Source organism: Pantherophis guttatus, chromosome 10 (genome assembly GCF_059756535.1).
Source record: "Pantherophis guttatus breed Tessera chromosome 10, ASM5975653v1, whole genome shotgun sequence".
Taxonomy (NCBI): domain Eukaryota; kingdom Metazoa; phylum Chordata; class Lepidosauria; order Squamata; family Colubridae; genus Pantherophis; species Pantherophis guttatus.
Window position 1 is genome coordinate 2,065,235 of NC_142072.1, and position 20,455 is coordinate 2,085,689.

Here is a 20,455-nt window from a genome sequence, read left to right on the forward strand (position 1 = left end):
GCTACCGGTTCTCCAAACCATTGGCCGCCATTGCTAGCGGTTCGGCCAAACCGGTCCGAACTGGGAGCATTTCACCCCTGCTCCAAGGTTCCTTCCAACTCTGTTATTCAACCTGCCATAATAGCTGCGATGTATCAATGACTGTGGTTTATAAATCACCTGATCCTACTGAAATTGGTGAACCTACACCTCAGATTAAGCATCTGAGCAAATTGATCAACATTTTATATAATGTTGACCAAATGTTGACCAACATTTATTATATAAACTAAAAACCCCCATTGCTGAAGCAAATATCCTTATTAATTCTCTTTCTGGCATTGAATCTTGCCCTTTTTATGTATATAATGTATTACTATAAATGTAACTTTTGGGTAAAGGTGCCAAGATACTGTGATCATTGGTAAATTTTAGAGCAATGGACTTCAGCTCCCAGAATTCCCCAGCCATCACCTACCCCAAATCCACCCCAATCCAGGAAAAGACAGGATCTCCAATTGAGTTATGTAGGTAATAATTCCACTATGCCACAACAACTGCAGAGACGACCATTTTTAATTCACAACAATAAATAAAATATTGCACCAGTAAGAGATTAACTTCTTTTCTCTTCGTGGAGCCTGGAAATCTCAGTGAAAAATTGTCCATTGGTTTTACAATTAATTCAAGGATTCCGTCAATATATTCCAGTATCCAGAAATCCGAAGGTTGCATTATATCTTATTTTAGCAGATTGCATCAGCCCAAGGGGGAGGGGGCACCACAGAATAAATCTGCACAAGTGGAGGTCAACAAAATAATTCCCGTAACTCCTCTTGATCTCAGCAGTTTTAATCCAGAAGGATTTTGACATTAGCAGATCCAAGATCCTCTGTAATTCAGATCTGCCCCATCCTGGATTACGATTTCGGTCCAGAGGGACAATGAAATCTCACAACAGCGCAGTGGAAAATCATTTCTATGCTGTTGCCCAAAAAAATATGGACTCTGCATGAAGTCATCGTGAGATCTCAAGATCGCAAAAGTTCTGACACGTGAATTGTTCCAGATTGTGTGTGTCACATCAGCTCCGTGTAAATCTTGCCTGCTTCCTTAGTAACCCACCAAAAAGGCAAAGCAAAATCCACCCTCTCGTAGTTTCCAAAGTTTTCATGGGAGTCGCCCGGAGGTGACTTTTTTCTGTCTGCAGGCAAGGGACAATTTTGTTCGTTGTTCCTCCAGATGGTGACAGTTGCATCGGCTTCCTGTCTGTCTTAAGATCCCTTCATCTATGGTATGGCTGGCAGCTTTTCCCCACATCTGGAAGGGAGCTGATCTCAGCCCTGGTCTTGAAGATGCGGTCGCTGTGCTAATTCATTCTCCGCTTTCATCCTGATGGGGATGTACCAGTGGGAGTTGTAGTTTGCGGGCACCTGCTGGAACGGGGCGCCCGTCCCATTGTCCAAGTCACTTGGAGCAACTTTGGGTCCTACTTGGATGTAAATCTGAGCGCAGCTGGGCTTCCTGGTTGGGGGTTTTTGGTTGCACCAAGAATGGCAGAGACTGAAACAGCGTCCCTTTCTCTTAAGCAGGCTGATGTCCAACTGGCACATCTGCCACTTTCTCTGGATCTCAGACTGGACCTGGAGGAAGAAGAGAGACAAAAGATTCCCACCTGTTTTTGATAAACAGCTATATATATATATGTTTTCTGATGTTTTCGCCGGTGTTTGTATGTAGGTCTTCGTGCTAGAAGCACGAAGCCGAGAACATCAGCCTGAAGATGACGAATGAGACTTCATCGAAACGTTGCCAAGAAACCTCCAATTTTACGCGGGAGAAAACCCGAATAACCAAAGACCTACATATATATATATATATTTATACATTTTTCTTTAACATACCTAAGTATTTAATAAACAGTGTATTGTCTGGGTCATTTTACATATATATAATAATAGTAATAATAATATTCTTCCAACTTCTAATTTCTACTTTTATTCTCTAACCATTGGTAAAACAAATCCCAAGTTAAAAAATATTCTGTGTCTTCTTTATCCTTTATCTTTAATGTTAACCTATCCATTTCTGCACAGTCTAATCTCTTTTTACATTATATTTTCATCTGAAGGAGTTTCCTCATTTCCCAATGTTGTGCAAATACATTTCTCACTGCCGTCAAATCATGTAGTATTAAATATACATTCCCTTTATTATATTTTTCTGGCAAAATACCTAACAAAAATATTTCTGGCTTTAAATCTATATGTTGCGTTATCATTTTCTCTAACCGTGTATGTCTTTTCACCCAATTTTTTTTTTGGCCTTTGGGCAGGTCCACCACATATGATAATGCGAACCTGGTATCTGGTTATATTTCCAACATCTTTGCTTGTCTTCTGGGATTCCTTAAGCCCCCAACATTCTGAGACCCCTGAGCGGCCAAGCCTCAGCCCCATGCCTGCATTGCAAAGAGGGTCAACTGCAGAATGGCTCACCTCTTTATTGACAAAGCAGTAAAGCGTGCTCACCAACAAACCCTGAAAATGAACAAACAAGGAAAAAAAAATGGAATTATTTTGCTTTGGCTGGTTTTAGGCAATGATAGCTCTGTTTGAGGGGAAAAAAAACCAGGTTTTAAGCCTGGTCATTTTCTTTATCATCTTGGGTTTGATGAAGTTTGGCCCTGCTAGAGATATTATTCTTATTATAGATAATAAATTGGATTGGTTTTTCTTTTTTAAATTTAGAGGTTGCCCGGTTCTGGAGAGCTTGCCCTTAAAAAAAAACACCTTTAGGTTTTTCTATGTGAGATGGGGAGCTGTATAAATCTAATTACAGGTGGTTCTCACTTACGACCATTTAGTGACCATTTGAACTTACAACGGCACTGAAAAAAAGTGAATTAGGACCATTTTTCACACTTATGACCGTTGCAGCATCCCCCTGGTCATGTGATCAAAATTCAGAGATTGGAGACCTGCTCATCTTTATGACGGTCGCAGTATCCTGATCTTCACAACCTTCGGACAAGCAACGTCAAAGGGGAAAGCCAGATTCACTTAACGACCTCGTTTACTAACCAAACAATTGCAGTGATTCACTTAACAGCTGTGGTGAGAAAGGTGGTAAAACGGGAGGAAACTCATTTCACAAACGTCTCGCTTAGCGACAGACATTTGGGGGGCTTGATTGCGGTTGTAAGTCGAGGACCACTTGTCATCAGTTCAACAACTCCGTGGCTGCTTCCCAAATGCTGCCTCACCTGGAAGGAGTTGAAGAAGAGCTCAAAGAAGAATTTGATGTAGCGCAGGGTGCCCAGCGCCTGCTCCTCCGTCACAAGGGCGAAGGCCACCCCGTGGGTGCCCAGCAGAGGGATGAGGGTTAGAGTCGACCTGGCCAACCTGAGCATGGAGAACGAGAGACCTTAGCATCCAATTTGGTCTAGTGGTGAAGGCTCAAGGCTAAAAACCAGGTGGCGGTGAGTTCTAGTTCCGTTTTAGGCATGAAAGTCGGTTGGGTGACTTTGGGCCAATCACCAGGAGACGGTGAGTTCTAGTTCCGCCTTAGGCATGAAAGGCGGTTGGGTGACTTTGGGCCAATCACCAGGAGACGGTGAGTTCTAGTTCCGCCTTAGGCATGAAAGGCGGTTGGGTGACTTTGGGCCTATCACCAGGAGACGGTGAGTTCTAGTTCCGCCTTAGGCATGAAAGCCGGTTGGGTGACTTTGGGCCAATCACCAGGAGACGGTGAGTTCTAGTTCCGCCTTAGGCATGAAAGGCGGTTGGGTGACTTTGGGCCAATCACCAGGAGACGGTGAGTTCTAGTTCCGCCTTAGGCATGAAAGCCGGTTGGGTGACTTTGGGCCAATCACCAGGAGACGGTGAGTTCTAGTTCCGCCTTAGGCATGAAAGCCGGTTGGGTGACTTTGAGCCAGTCCCTCTCTCTCTCAGCCCAACCCACCTCACAGGGGTGTTGTTGGAGACAGAATAGGAAGAAGAGGGTGTATTAGGTATGCTTGCCGCTTTGCTTTTAAAAATAATAAAAGCAGGGAATAAATACAAACATAAATAAAAAATTCTTCTGGCATTCCCACCCCATCATGGCTCCGTCTTATCCGGAAGTTAATTTCTTACCTATATTTATAATCCGTGTAATGCATTTGCTGGGCCCGAAGCTTGGAGTTCAGGACCTTAAGAACCCGGATGAAAATCACAAAGTTAACCTGGGAAACGGGATAAAAAAAAAATAATTCGGATATTCACAAATCCAAGTTTCGCTGCATTCATCCAGTAGAGCACTTCGACAGATGCACCCAGATATGTTAAAAGAGAGAACTATAAATGTTGCAGGGCATAGTAAAAAAAAATGCCAAAAATGCATTCTATGGACAACTATCACATTTGGACTTTTGCTTTTTCTAGATCAGTATATCTTAACTTGGCAATTTTGAGATGTGTGGACTTCAACTCCCAGAATCCCCCAGCCAGCAACTGAAAGTTTCTTAAGACTGATAAATGCTGTTTTGCACTGTTTCTGACCGATGGCACAAAATATTTAGCCAAACAGCCAGGTAAGGCCGAGGGGTGACAGATCCCTGAGATTTCCTAGTAATAGTGACACCCCCTTCCATTTATACTTCAGGCCCCAAAAATCCTGATGCAGAAGGGAGTGGAATATATGGGGTTTTTTTTACTTGGGAAGGGCTTCAGTTCCGCATCTCTCTTTTTCCCCAAAGAAAAGCATACAGGGAATGAGTCATTAGAAGCAAGAATTTAAAAGGCTTATTTCAAACCTTGTAAAAAGCAAGAATGCAGAAAACAAAGCCATATACTGGTGTAATAAACCTAGGAATTTGTTTTTAGTGCTTGCCTTCCTGTTGAGCCTACACCTGTCACCTGTCACCTGCTTATCATGCAGCATGCAGAGAGCCAGCTCAAGTTTTCTTGGCAGGTTGTACCCGTGTCCTCGACTTACGACTAAAACGGAGCCCAGCATGTCTGTGGTTAAGCAAGACAGTTGTTAAGTGAGTTTTGCCCCATTTTAGACCTTTCCTGCCACCGTCGTTAAGTGAATCCCTGTTGTTATTAAGTTAGTAGCACCGTTGTTAAGCGAATCTGGCTTCCGCATTGACTTTGCTCGTCCGAAGGTCGCAAAAGGAGAATCACTGCAACCGTCATAAATAGGAGTCGTTAGCCAAGAATTTTGATCACGTAACTCCGGGGATGGAGCCGTGGTTGTAAGTCCCTTTTTTTTCAGTGCTGTCGTAACTATGAGAGGTCACTAAATGAACCGTTGTAAGTCAGGGACTACCTGTATTTAAAAATCTTACAGGTCAGGATGGAACTGATCTTGCAAAGAACGCAACAGCTTTTGTGTTCCTGTGAGACTTACCAAAATCGATACCAAGATTGGGCAACGGATGATCCACCAGTAACCCAAATTGTCATTTCTCTCCCAGCACCTAAAAATTATGATTATTATTAATAATAATAATAATAACAACAACAACCCCACAATTTAGAAGAAAGAAGGCTATTTTATCAGTGGCGGGTTTCAAAATTTTTTACTACCGGTTCTGTGGGCATGGCTTGGTGGGCATGGCTTGGTGGGCATGGCGGGGAAGGATACTGCAAAATCCCCATTTCCTCCCAATCAGCTAGGACTCGGGGGGCAGAGAATAGATGGGGGTGGGGCCAGTCAGAGATGGTATTTGCCGGTTCTCCAAACTACTCAAAATTTCCGCTACCGGTTCTCCAGAACTGGCCAGAACCTGCTGAAACCCACCTCTGCTATTTATGTTACGGGAATCATCTGCTTCTTTTTCAAATTTGGTATTTTTAGTAAATCTGGCAGGATTTAAAATGAAGGAACTTCCAGGCAGCAATAAGTCTACTGAGAAATCTTTAATTTGGCGATTCAAAAGGGGCATTTTGTTCCGTGAAAACCACACACGTCCCTAAAAATAAAACTCAGCTCCTTCCTCTCTCTCCTTTAGAACAATTGGTTGTTCTGCAATGTGCATTTAAGCAGATTAAATAGTCATTAATTAACTCGCCGTGTAACAGGTCACTGACTCACTGTGTGAACCGGTGGATTTTTACCGTAATAAATCTGCTCGGTTGAACAGGATTGGTTCCCAAATTGAAAACACAAGCAGTGCTTGACTTAGTAACCTTTGTTTAGTGACTTAAGATTTGTGGACTACAACTCCCCAGATCTTAAAGTTGCCAAAGCTGGACACCCCTGGTTTAAAGTATGGCTGAAAAGTTCTCTGTAGCTTGTATGCTCTGAGTTACTTTTTTCCTGTCGATTCTGGATTAATGTATAACCCTAATCATGGATATTTATTTATATTAATCTATTTGTAGCTCGTATAATTGTTTTATAACATGCAACAGAAAGTCTATTCCAGCTAAACTTACTCGTTGTTTTCGTAGAGGTATCTCATGATCCCCCACGGGATGACGAAGAAGAGGGGTGCCCCTAGAGAGAGAAAAAAATGTTCACAGGTCAGAATGTTTTTTCTCATATTGTAATGAAATCCAGGTAGCTGCAGCTTGCACCTGTCATACAGGTAGAACTATTGACTGGATCAGTGGTGAAATCCAAATTTTTTTACTACCGGTTCTGTGGGTGTGGCTTGGTGGGCGTGGCAGGGGAAGGATACTGCAAAATCCCCATTCCCTCCCCACTCCTGGGGCCAGCCAGAGGTGGTATTTGCCAGTTTTCTGAACTACTCAAAATTTCTACCAGTTCTCCAGAACCAGTCAGAACCAGCTGGATTTCACGCCTGGACTGGATCTTATCTGGGATAAGATAAGACTGATTATAACTCTCTTTCCATTAAAATATTTAAGACAGGGGTGTCTTGGCAACTTTAAAGCCTGTAAACTTCAACTTCCAAAATTCTTGGCCCAATTGAGGTCATAAATCAAGGACTATCCATAGAAGGTTCTTACTGGCTAGGACTGTTTAACATCATGACATATTTCCACGGTTCTTTAATTGCTAATTGTCCACCGCTTCTGGGTGGGCCGGCAAATTAAGCCTCAGGGTATGAAGCCAAGTAAATAACACCAATTAAAAATTTCACTTCAGTCTCTTTCTGAAATGTAATACCAACGAACTGACTCACCCCATCCGAGGAATAGATAGGCAGGGAAGTAACTTTCTTCCAAGAAGGCCATGGGTCCTAGAAGGTTGTGCAGGTAGATGCCTTCTACCAGTAGCCAAAAGTAGTTTGCGCAGACGCAATACTGGGTTAGGATTTGTGCCAGCCGACAGCCAGTTACAGCCTGGAGAAAGAAAGAAAGAAAGAGAAAGAAAGAAAGAAAGAAAGAAAGAAAGAAAGAAAGAAAGAAAGAAAGGAAGGAAGGAAGGAAGGAAGGAGGAAGGAAGGAGGAAAGGAAAGAGGGAAGGAAGGAAATGAAAGAAGGAAGGGAGGTCAGGAATGGAGGGTGGGAGGGAGTATAGAAAGGAAAGGAAAGGAAAGGAAAGGAAAGGAAAGGAAAGGAAAGGAAAGGAAAGGAGAAGGGAGGGAGGTCAAGAAGGGAGAAAGGGAGGAAGGAGAGAAAGGAAAGGAAAGGAAAGGAAAGAAGGAAGGGAGGTCAGGAAGGGAGGGAGGGAGGGAGGAGAGAAAGGAAGGAAGGAACGAGGAAGGAAGGAAGGAGAAAAAAGAAAGAAAAGGAAAGAAGGAAAAGGAAAGAAAGAAAGAGTAAAGGAAAGAAAGAAAGAAGAAAGGAGGAAAGAAAGAAAAGAAAAAGAGAAAGAAAGAAAGAAAGAAAGAAAGAAAATTGAATCCCAATCCAGAACCCTCCAACTCCACTTCTCCTCCCACCTTCATCCTATCCTCTGTCCCATCCGACCCCAGGATCCTCCATGGTAGGAAGAGATAGATACCTGTTCCCTGCTTGGAAGGTCCGAGAGATCCACCTGGAGGTCCCAGGGGAAGTGGAGCCAGAGGAGAGCATCTCGGAGAAGGATGGCGGCTGCCCGCAGCACGTAGGACAGGAACAGGTTCATGTGGAGGTAATTGCGCATGCATCGAAGCTTCCTGGGGGAACAGACATGAGGCTCATATATATTGCCATAATTTGTCCACATTCTCTCAATTCCTTTCTGTTTAATTGATGAGGAACATCTACTTGGGGCCACCAATTTCTTGTTCTCCTCGTCTACTGACTGCCATTTCAAGATTACAGGAATGGTCTTGTCGATTGGCATCACCAGATTCATTTAGCCCAGAGATCTTCAAACTTGGCCGCTTTAAGACTGGTGGACTTCAACTCCCAGAATTCTCCAGCCAGCTGGCTGGAGAATTCTGGGAGTTGAAGTCCACCAGTCTTAAAGCGGCCAAATTTGAAGACCTCTGATTTAACCCCTCCTGCTCCCCTCTCTCCATTTCTCCTCCAAAATAGCTTAAACGGGTAGTCCTCGACGTATGACCATCATGGAGCCCAAAATTGACGTTGCTAAACGAGACATTTACTAAGTGAGTTTGGCTCCATTGTATGAACTTTCTTGCCACAGCGGTTCAGTGAATCATTGCAGCTGTTTAAGTGAGGATCACTGGCTTTCCCCAGTGACATGGCTTGTCAGAAGGCTGCAAAAGGGGATCATGTCACATGACCCCCCCTCCCCCAGGATGCTGCAACCGTCATAAGTATGAGTCAGTCGACAAGCTTCTGAATTTTGATCATGCAACTGTGGGGATGCTGCGACGGTCGTCGTAAGTGTGTGAAAAATGGCCCTCAGTCCCTTCTTTCAGTGCCGGGGTAACTTCGAATGGTCACTAAATGAATTGTTGTAAGTTGAGGACCACCTGTATTTCAGGGCTTGGAGCAGTGCATTTTGGATCCAGCTTTTCCATACCTGAATGCTGCCAGCAGCGTCAAAGCCACGAGGAGCGACACGAGCGAGACGGAGTATCCCACGGTGTACATCCGGCGGAATTGTTCCAGGATCCACAAATGCCTCTGGAGGAAAAGAGAAATTCATGGGGGGCTTAAATCTTAAAAACAGCCCCCCACCTCCCCAGAAAAAGAATAGGAGCGTACGTATCCTGCTTGGGTGAGGATCAAGAGAGGATTTTTGCAAAGCAATTTTTCCCTGCCGATGTGAGTTTGGTTTGGTAGTTAAGGTGCTGGCCTGGGAACCCGGTGATTGTGAGTTCTAGTCCCATCGTCAGCACGGAAGCTGACTGGCTGACTTTGGCCCAATTGCCAGGAGGCTGGGAGTTCTAGTCCTGCCTTAGGCATGAAAACCAGCTGGGTGACTTTGGGCCAATCACAAGGAGGCTGGGAGTTCTAGTCCTGCCTTAGGCATGAAAGCTGGCTGAGGGACTTTGGGCCAATCACAAGGAGGCTGGGAGTTCTAGTCCTGCCTTAGGCATGAAAACCATCTGGGTGACTTTGGACCAATCACAAGGAGGCTGGGAGTTCTAGTCCTGCCTTAGGCATGAAAACCAGCTGGGTGACTTTGGGCCAATCACAAGGAGGCTGGGAGTTCTAGTCCTGCCTTAGGCATGAAAGCTGGCTGAGGGACTTGGAGACAGTGAGTTCTAGTCTTGCCTTAGGCATGAAAACCAGCTGGGTGACTTTGGGCCAATCACAAGGAAGCTGGGAGTTCTAATTCTGCCTTAGTTATGAAAGCCAGCTCTTTCTCAGCCCAACTCACCTCACAGGGTTGTTGTTATTGCTGTTGTTGTGGGGAAACTAGGAGGAGAAAGGAGTAGTGGTATATAAGTCTAAGGGCTATTGCTATTCAGTATGTTTGCCACCTTGGGTTATTTATAAACAACAATAAAGGCAGGATAAAAGTCAAATAAATAAATAAATAAATAAATAAATATCCATAGCTGCAGTCTTAGTTAACATATATATTTTTACTGAATGTAAGGGTGTGCCAAAGGTGTTTTTTTTCAAGAGGCAACAGGCTGGCTGGGGAATTCTGGGAGTTGAAGTCCACAGGTCTTAAAAGTTGCCAAGCTTGGGCCATCCCTGGTCTAATAGATTTTACCTGGAAAGGGAGATCGTTGTTGGGGCCCACGCACTGGGAATGATCCCGCCACGGCAGTCCGGAGGCATCAACCACCCACTGCCCATCTGCGCCACATTTCTGGAAGACAAATCCATCTTGCACTGCCAGGGAGAGAAAGAGCAGAATCCAATGGTCTGGTTAACAGCTGACAAACTTCTCCTTCTGTATTTTACAGTTATATCAAACGTCACCTGCTTGCTGCCTAGTGGCCTGCCTTAGGGGTACCTTGCCCCGACCTGAGATCCAGACAGCCTGGAGTACAACTCCCATCATCCACTGCTAGCCCAGCCAAGGGGGCTCTTATCCAGGATCACAATTTGCAATGTTGGTTTGTTTTTTGCCAGTATTGGTTTATTTCTGACAGTCGCAGTGTGCTGTGGTTACGTGATAACCATTTGCAGACTTCCCGGCAGTCAATTAAGAGAGGAGATTCAGTTAATGACTGCAGAAATCACTTAGCAACCATGTGATTCACTTAAGGACTCTGGTAAAACTACAAAATCAGATCCAGTCCAATGATGACTCCTGTAACAATTGCATTGCTGAGCGATCAAAATTCTGGTCCTGATTTGCGGCCATAACTTGAGGACCGTCTGTGTTCTGGTATAGTCCAATTGAAGAAATCAACGCTATCTACCTATTTTTCCAAAGTATAGATTGAGTCTTTCTACCTGCCTCAAACTGCACTCACCTTGCTGGTGCCAAGGGAGGTACCAGGGGCAAGGAACCCGAGCCGACGTATTAGGGAGGGCATCGTCCCAACAGGCATACATATCAAACGTACGGTTGCACACCAGGCCTGCAACCCAACAGAAGAAAGGAAGAGGGGAATGAGCAGGACAAGAAATCAACAACATCACACTGGCTCCCTAATCACCCTATGCCTCCATTCATCCATATTTCTTAAGGTCAGCGTTTCTCGATAACCTGGAGATGGGTAGACTTCAACTCCCAGAATTCCTCAATCAGCATGCTAATGAACTTGAAGATGGGTGGATTTCGAATCCCAGAATTCCTCAGTCAACATGCTAATGAACTTGAAGATGGGAGGACTTCAGTTCCCAGAATTCCTCAGTCAACATGCTAATGAACTTGAAGATGGGAGGACTTCAGTTCCCAGAATTCCTCAGTCAACATGCTAATGAACTTGCAGATGGGAGGACTTCAATTCCCAGAATTCTTCAGTCAGGATGCTAAGGAACTTGAAGATAGGTGGACTTCAAATCCCAGAATTCCTCAGCCAGAATCCTAATGAAGATGGCTGGCTGGAGAATTCTGGGAGTTGAAGTCCACCCATCTTAGTTGCTATGGCTGAGAAGAACTGCTTAAGGTGCCCATCGAGAGCTACCCATTAGTGACATAATGCGAGGTGCATTATTTCTTTCCTTAACCCTTTTCCAGACCGCTTGCCAACCTCTAAATCTTTTCAGGATTGCAGGCACTTTAAAAAATCACAACTTAAAACACTTCGACAAAGTGGGTAGAAATACCCACAGCGAGAAAAACAGAGCCAGCAACAATCAATTCATGTTTAAAAGTTCCATCGCGGCAGAAACATTATTACCTGATAGATACATAAAAATCACTGGTGAAAACAAATAGAGCTAGATCCCAGGATGAAGGATGTGACACAATTTTGTATTTGACAATAAAAAGGGTGCGTTGCATTTGTGCCAAGAAAAACAGTTTCTTAGGCATGTGGGTTTTTTTGCATAATGGATTCTGTTCTGCTTCTTATGGAAAAGAGCAAATATACAACAACCTTTGAGGTTCGCCCACACGCCCAAAAAGTGCATTGCACCATCTTTTGGGCTTGTAAAACACTGCAAGTTTTTCCTCACACTTTTTAAAGATTACAACGCCTCCTGGTTAATACCAAGTCAATATTCCAAATTGTCTTTTGGAAAACATAATTCGGTGATTTGGCTGCACCTGTGCAGCGTACACCTAATTTGGGTTGTTTGTGAACCCTGCTGCCAATTAGCATCTTGCAAATATATCCCGGGGCTGAAATGCTTCCCTTTGTGTTATTTACATACAGATGATATCTTTGCCTCCTCTATCATTTCCTGAACCAGACAAGCAGCTGCAAAAAGCAGAGTTCTCTTTTGCTTTGAGGACACATCAGACAATGTTTGCAATGTGCATTAAAAAAAATTCACCTTGCAACATAAGATGTTGGTTTTAAGGAGCATCCTTTGAACAGGAAGGCTGAAATTACTGCTGATGAAAATATATAGCACAGTGTTTCTCAACCTTATGAATGTTAAGATGGGTGAACTTCAGCTCCCAGAATTCCTCAGCCAGCATGCAACTTTAAGATGGGTGGACTTCAACTCCCAGAATTCCCTGGCCAGCATGCAACTTTAGGATATGTTGACTTCAACTCCCAGAGTTTTTTTTTTTTTTTTTTAATTTGATTTATATGCCGCCCTTCTCCGAAGACTCAGGGCGGCTTACAATGTGCTCAGCAATAGCCTTCATCCTTTTGTATATTTATACAAAGTCAGCTTATTGCCCCCACAAACTGGGTCCTCATTTCACCCACCTTAGAAAGGATGGAAGGCTGAGTCAACCTTGAGCCTTGGCGAGATTTGAACCCTGCAATAATTGCAGGCAGCTGGTCTTAATAAGCTTAATAACAGGGTGCCTTAAACCCCTGTACTACCAAGGCTCTTGGTAGCCAGAGTTCCTTAGGCAGCATGCAATTTTAAGATGGGTGGACTTCAACTCCCAGGATTCCATGCTGGCTCAAGAATTCTGGGAGTTGAAGTCCACACATCTTAAAATTGCCAAGGTTGAGATGTCCAGTGCTCTATTGGCAGAAGCCTTGAGGCGGACATGGATTCACAAGACTGAAAAAAAAAAGCATCTACATATTTCTGCACCTGTTGGTTGAGGGTCTTCAGTCATCTTTCGAATGCAGGCCTCTTGGTATCCCTGCCAGGCTTCCAACATCTCTTGGACCGAAGACCCCATGGGGTGAGCCTGCGACATAGAAGAGAAGAGAGGGATAAGTTCCCCCCAACTTTGGAAGTTAGAAACAAAGCTGTAAACTTAGATAATTGAGTGTATTTAGAACAGAGGTATACAGATGTTTCATGAATGTGGGGTGAGATGGGGGTTGCATTTAATTTATTTCTATCAGGTACTCTGTCCTCCGCCTCCTCTTCCTCCTCCTCCCAGTTGGAAGGGGCCTTGAAGGTCTTCTAGTCCAACCCTCTGCTCAAGCAGGACACCCTGTACCATTTCAGACAAATGGATGTCCAATCTCTTCTTAAAAACCTCCAGTGATGGAGTACTCACGACTTCTGGTGGCAAGTCATTCCACTGGCTAATTGTTCTAATGAATGAATGAATTATAAGGAAGAGGGGCACAGATCCTCTATTGCTCACCTCTATTGTCCAGTAGATCTGAATCAACAACAAGAACCGCTCCGGGATTGTCTGCATACCGGGGGAAGGGGGCTACAGATCAATAAGCCCCCATCTCAGGGCCTTCTTTTAATCCGAGGGTCCTTGTCTGCGATCATCAACTCTGAGACCTTGTCCAGTTAGCAACTGTCTGAGAAAGGACAAAGAGATCGTCCAGAAATATCACATCTAGTGCAGTGTTTCTCAACCTTGGCCGCTGGACGATGTGTGGACTTCAACTCCCAGAATTCCCCAGCCAGCTCTGCTGGCTGGGGAATTCTGGGAGTTGAAGTCCACACATCGTCCAGCGGTCAAGGTTGAGAAACATTGATCTAGTGTATCATACAGGTAGCCTTTGACTTACAACAGTCCATTTAGTGACCGCCCAAAGTTACGACAGCACTGAAAAAAAGTGATGTATGACCGTTTTTCATACTCACAACTATTGCAGCCTCCCCATGATCCGAATTCGGGTGCTTGGCAACGGGTTCCTATTTAATGACGGTTGCAGTGTGTCCCCGGGCTTACGTGTTCCACTTTTGCGACCAACAAAGTTGATGGGGAAGCCAAATTCACTTAGCCACCGGATTACTTACTGAACGAGCGCAGGGATTCACTTAGCAACGGTGGCAAGAAAAGTCGTACCATGGGGTGAAACTCACTCAGCCAATGTTTCACTTAGCAACGTAAATGTTGGGCTCAGTTGTGGCCGTAAGTCGAGGGCTGCCCGTATTTTAAAAGTAAATTTGAGAAAATGTCTCCCCCCTGGCTTTTCACTCTCCTAGGCTACCCTGTCTTGCAAAATAAGGAAGTCTTGTTGAATTTAACAAGAGAGAAATTCCAATTTCTGGAATTAAAAGATTCCACTGTCTCTGGAGTTTTTTGTTTTTTGTTTTCATTTGCAAGAGATGATGGTTAGCTTCATATAACACGGCTTGTTTAGCCACCCACTTGGGTCGCCATTTCTCCAACATTTTTAACCCATAAATCCCATTTTATATCATCAAACTCCTGGGCTTTGTACAATATGCGGAGAAGGATCTATAACTCATCAACCAGACAATCGATACGGTGCCATCTGAAACACTTCCTTCGGTAAACTGAAAATGGGCTGATGTTTGTTTGTTTTTTTGTTCGACACTCGTTTCAGATTTGCTTCTAGCACCTTTTCCCAAGTTTTTCTCTTTTTTTTTTTTCTCTACCTTGCTCGGCTCGATGAAAAGCAAATTGCCAATTGAACAGGGAAGAAAAAAATAAATAACGTATCTTGATAGCTGTTTGACAACTAGAGAGTCAACTGCACAAAAAACCTACGGTAGTTACGTATATATAGATTCATAACACTGCCAGATGAAGCAGCTACCGCTCAGCTTCCCGACAGCCTGCAAACTGCAAACACTATCCTGCAAACATCTCAGAATAAGAGAGGTGGAAGGCACCTTGGAGGTCTTCTAGTCCAACCCCCTGCTCAAGCTGGAGACCCTACAGCATTCTGGACAAATGGCTGTCCAGTGTCTTCTTAAAAATCTACAGTGATGGAGCACCCACAACTTCTGGAGGGAAGCTGTCCCACCGATTAATTGTATTCAGCATCAGGAAATTTCTCCTTAGTTCTAGGTTGCTTCTCTCCTCGATTCGTTTTCATCCATTGTTTCTTGTCTTGTCTTCAAGACAGGTGCTTTGGAGAAGAGGTTGACCCCTTCCTCTCTGTGACAGCCCCTCAAATATTGGGAGACAGCTGTCGTGTCACCCCTAGTCCTTCTCTCTCTTAGATTAGACATACCCAGTTCCCGCAAGTGTTCTCACAGCCTGTTTCCCAAAAGCGATCTTGAATCAAGAGCTGGAAGGAGAACCAACCCCAGACCCAAACAGGAACAAAAAAAAAAAATCAGAGAGTCCTACCTGCAGCCGGTCTCAGGAGCTGGAAAAGCAGAGAGACTTTTACCTGTCCAACAGGTAAGTCACCTAGAGCCTGCTGTTTGGAAGTGCCATCTCCCTTGCCTTATCAAGGCTTCGAGTGGGTGGCCTGAGCCGAGTGCGAAAGTAGTCAGAAGTGGGGGGAGGTTCTCACGTCATCCCCCTGGGGAGGGTGTCCGCAGGGGTGGAGGGCATCTCTCGAGAGGCTCACGCCCGCTTTGGATGTCATCCCGAAAAGGGCAGGGTCTCGCCTCAGGTAGCAAAGCAGGAGTAGGTGGGTGATGGAGGAGGAAATGTTTTAACATGGTTGTCGTGTTGAGAACAGGATGGAGAATGCAAAGAAACTGTGGAGGAAAACATTGGAGGTTTGTATTTGAGAAGATGCAAATTGTTCTATGAGATTAATCCGCATCATGTTTAACAATACTGAAGTGATATCGAAGTTTGTTTGGCTTGCAAAAGTAACTTATCTGGAAAAGGGAATTCTATGGAGCTTAGTTTATTTAAGATTTGCAGATATTCCTTCCTTCCTTCCTTCCTTCCTTCCTTCCTTCCTTCCTTCCTTCCTTCCTTCCTTCCTTCCTTCTTTCCTTTCTTCCTTCCTTCCTTTCTCTCATCCTCCCTTCTATCCTTCCTTCCAAATCTGATTGGGTCAGTTGTTTGTACAATGAAAAGATGCAGACAAAAAACCTGAGACTTATAGAACTAGGTCTCCTGTTTGAGTCATGGGGTCAGACTGGAAGACCTCCAAGGTCCCTTCCAATTCTGTTATTCTGCAGCCTGTATTCTGAAGGACAAAACTTAATAAAAATGTGTTATATATAAAAAATGTGTTATATATAAAAAAGAAAATTTGCAGGGGTGCCAGATGTTCAGGAAAAGAAATAGCTGGTATCTTCTAGTGACTATCAGTAGCCAGATCTCTAAAAATCAGATACTGAAATTTTCAATCCAGAGAAAGAGCAATAATTAAAACAGGATATTTTCTGACAGATCCAAACAGCTGTTAAAGGCACCAGAATAAGGGAAATATAGATATAGATATATAAGATATAAAAGCCAACAAGATAAGCAGCTACTATTAATCCAAATAAATCAACAACCATTCATAAGTTTATATCTTTATGGCTTTTTTTAATCATTTTAATCAGAGTTTGCTTGTTTTCCCTTTATCCTTGCTGATATTTAACGTTAAACCTGCCAACGAACATTGGATTTTTCAGGAAATCGATTCCATCACCTGTATGCTCCATTGCTCCTCCAGCTCCTATTTCACCAAAGAGACACCGTCCAGATTCTCTATTAGTTTCCGAAGTGTCACCTTGCTCATATCTTTCCAAAATCTCCCGTTGCCATTATCAAAGAATTGGCTTTTGTTTGTTGAAGCTTTGATCCGAGGCAATATATTCCCTCTTCTTCTCTAAGCATTAATTAAGCTATCAAAGCCGGGAAGGGGACATTATTAACTAGCAACTGCGGTAGGGAACAGTGTCCGTGCTTATTTGGCGTAAACTGCACTTAATGTAGAATTATCACAGCGTGTACCTTTCCCATTTGGTGGTAGTTTGGCCCTCAGTGTTTGAGGCCGTTTCCACAGCACCTGTCAAAGGATGATTGGATTCTTACTTCATTACCTATGCTCTTACCTATGTTAGAGCATCGTGAATCCGCTGGAAGGATCTGTTCTGTTTGCTTTCTGTCTCTGGCCGCCCCAATAACGAAGTTAAGACCTTGAGATTGTGGAGATGAAATGCTGAGGTCAGTCGTTGTGGAAGATCCTGATGAGGAGTTTGTGATGACTGGGAGGTGGACAGCATATAAATTTAATAAATGAAGACATAGTAAATGCTCTCTGGGCTTGATGGTTTGCTTGCAAATCTTTTATTGTCATTGGTGTGAGACATCTAGCTGGGTCAGGAGATATCTGCAAGAAAACCACCAAGCTCAGGAACACCAAGGACCCCGCAATCCTCCTCCTCCTTCTCCTCCTCCTCTCCACATATCCCCCTCTTTCTAGCACTGATGATGATACCTAGCTGGCTAATGAAACCACCAAGTTCAGAGAGCACCTAAGGACCCCACAGTCCTCTCCCTCCTCTTTCTCCTTATCTTTCTCCTTTTTACCCTTCTACTTCTCCTCCTCCTCCTCCTTTCCCCACAACCCCACTCCCTTCTAGCACTGATGTCGTTACCTAATTTGGTAATGAAACGTCATCAAACTCAGAGAGCAGCAGGGATCCCACTAGCCTCCACCTCCTCTTTCTCCTTCTCTTTCTCCTTCTTGTTCTTCTATCTTTCTTCCTCCTTCTCAACTCCACTCCCTTCTAGCATTGATGGTGTTAGTGTTGTGGTCGGCAGGTCAGCAGCCTGTGGAGCTGGCAGCGGAGTCGGACAGCGATGAGGCTGAGGAAGAACATGGCCCAGTCCTGGAGGCTGGGGAAGGCCCGGATGAGGGCTCTGCGTCGGAGGCAGAGATGGGGCCAGGGCCATCGGGGAGTGAGGTGCGGACTCCGGAGCCTCCAGAGGCTGATAGGAGTGAGGCAGAGGAACAGGAGGAGCCTGTTTCTAATGCACATATGAGAAGAGCTGCCAGATGGCAAGAGCAGCTCAAGCAAAGAGGACAACTCGGGAGTAAGGCCAAGAGATGATTGGCCCCTCCCAGAAGGCTTAAAACAGACCAGCAGTGGTCTGGGTTGATTGGGTTCCTTCCGGTTGAGTAAAACTCAATTTGGGTTGCCCGAAACACGATTTGCAATCTGTTGACTGATCTGATTATTGCCACACTGGAGGTCCAGGTTCAACCTCCAATATATTCCTTGCCAACATTGTGTTCGCCGATTCTATTTGCACCGAAAATATCTTTAATCCGAAGCACCGACATGTCTTGACTTTTAAATCATCGGAGCAAGCAAAGCAGTTCGTAGTAAAGCAAACAAATTTAGATAATGGACTAGATTGCTAGCGATGTGTATTAGTGCACGTTGATGCAGGTTGAACTAAACTAAAGCATCTGTGCTTGGAATTTACAATTGGCACTTACCAGCGCCTCTGTTTGTGGAACATTGAAGCTTAGGAATTGCTGCTTTTAATGGTGATTTATGAGGTTGGGGGCCCCAGAGGCCCTTGAATCAACCTAATAGCTTTGGATATCTCTGGAGGATGGAGGCAAAGCCAAGGCGAAGCATCACGACTCTTCAAAAGGTGGAAATCTTGCCGTTATCTCATGACTCAATAAGAGACGAAGCCATCCCCCGCCCCAAATGAGATCAGAAGGAAAGGGCAGGGGTAAAAGCCCCACGCAAAGGTAATAGAGGGGTTAAACATCTGGTCTGAAGATGTTTCTGGTGACGCATCAAGGCTAGTTGGTAACTTTCTTCTCCACACCTGCCACAAAGTGTGTGTGTGTGTGGTGGGGGGGGGAACAGATCTACAGTGAACAGTTCCTTACCTGGACCTGGTCCCTTGTGACAGCCGACCAAGTTATTCTACTGTAGACTGTCAATCCAGTGGGGTGCTCTAGATTGGGGCTCCCTGAGATTGGGTTCTTGCAGATGTTTCATGGCCCAGCTAACATCATCAGTGCTAGAAGAGAGAGAAGGTTTGTGGGGTGACAGAGAAGGAGAAAGGGAGAAAAGGGGCGAGAAGGAGGAGTGGGGAAAGGAGGAAGAAGACTGTGGGGTCCTTGGTGCTCTCTGAGCTTGGGGTTGTTTTCTTGCAGACCTTTCATGACCCAGCTAGGGAATATCATCAGTGCTAGTGTCAGTCCTGGAAGCCATCTTTTACTTTGAATCTTCAGGGCTGCCACATTTAGTGCTGTGGGAAACTGGGAGAGAGGACTGTATGGAATGGAGAGATATATAGCCATAATAACCTTCTTTTCTCTGCGAGTCAAGGACATCCTGCCCTGCACCTGGAGTGGTGTGACTGGGAGGCATCTCCAGTTAGGACAGTGCATTGATTGGACCATGAGATGGACATGTGGGGGCAGGGGGCAGGGACTTGCATTTTCTTTTGGGTGGGGAAAACCTGGGAACTTTCAGATTCGGGTTTTCCCAGATGTGCCAATATGACATCTCTAAGAAAATGGAACTTTGAGGAACTTCTGGCCTCAGAGTCTTCTTTCATTGGGGGTGTTACTTGGAACCCTGACATTAAGAGAGAGAGGTTTGTGATGTGAAAGAGAAGGAGAAGGGGAAGAGAAGGGCAAGAAGGAGGAGGGAAGAAAAGGAGGAAGAGGACGGTGGGTCCTTGGTGCTCTCTGAGCTGGGTTGTTTTCATGCAGATCTTTCATGACCCAACTAGGGAACATGATCGGTACTAGAAGGGAGTGGAGTTTGCCAGGAGGAGGAAGACTGTGGGATGCTTGGTGCTCTTTGAATTTGCTGATTTTCTTGCAGATGTTTCATGACCCAATTAGGTAACATCATCCGTGCTAACGGGAGTCAGTTTTGCTTTCTGTTTACATACAAGTGGCTTGTCCAACTAATAGTGGGAGTGTTCTTGGTGGTTTGTTTGTCTGTCTGTCTGTCTGTCTGTTTGTTTGTTTATTCATTCATTCATTCATTCATTCATCCATCCATTCATCCATCCTATATGGCATATGCCATCTATCTCTCTTGGAGGAGACTTTAGGGTTAAAAATCAATTAAAAAGCTATTAAAACATTACAGCAATACACGGTAACATTAATGGTTACTTGATTAAGGTGTTGCATACTGTTTGTCCAAGTTCATAATTCCTTGATTGGGGTCTTGTTTACTGCTTGATTGACTGAGAATCTCTACAGATCTTTTGCTTGATTGTTGATTTAGTATTAATCTTGGTGTAAATCTCTGCTAGTTAGGGTATTAATTACTGGTGAGGAGATACTTCAGTCTTTTTATTTCCTTTATGGTTTTTTAATTGTCTCCTTTGAATGGTATGGAGATGTTGCTTATCTCTATGTGTCTGTTGATGGCTGTTTTGTCTGTGGACCAGACTTCCAGGAATTACCGGTATCTAACATTTTTTGGACTGAGCTTGGTCTAGGATGCTCACACTTTTTCAGTGGAATTACAAAGTCTATCCACGTGTTGTACAATTGAGGCGTTTTCATCATGTCTTC

General features: G+C 44.3%; 1 protein-coding gene across 1 annotated transcript; it reads right to left on the reverse strand.

Annotated features, from left to right (window-relative positions):
* Positions 1-543: 543 nt before the first annotated feature.
* Positions 544-13,004, reverse strand: GIPR (gastric inhibitory polypeptide receptor). Its single transcript, XM_060694020.2, has 12 exons — positions 12,909-13,004; positions 10,712-10,819; positions 10,000-10,121; positions 8,854-8,957; positions 7,882-8,035; positions 7,118-7,277; positions 6,405-6,465; positions 5,374-5,443; positions 4,116-4,204; positions 3,245-3,383; positions 2,478-2,519; positions 544-1,622 (listed from the first exon to the last, which is right to left on the reverse strand). The coding sequence occupies exons 1-12, from the start codon at positions 12,997-12,999 to the stop codon at positions 1,317-1,319; spliced, it is 1,446 nt and encodes a 481-aa protein (XP_060550003.2). The 5' UTR covers positions 13,000-13,004; the 3' UTR covers positions 544-1,316.
* Between the last annotated feature and the right edge of the window lie 7,451 nt (positions 13,005-20,455).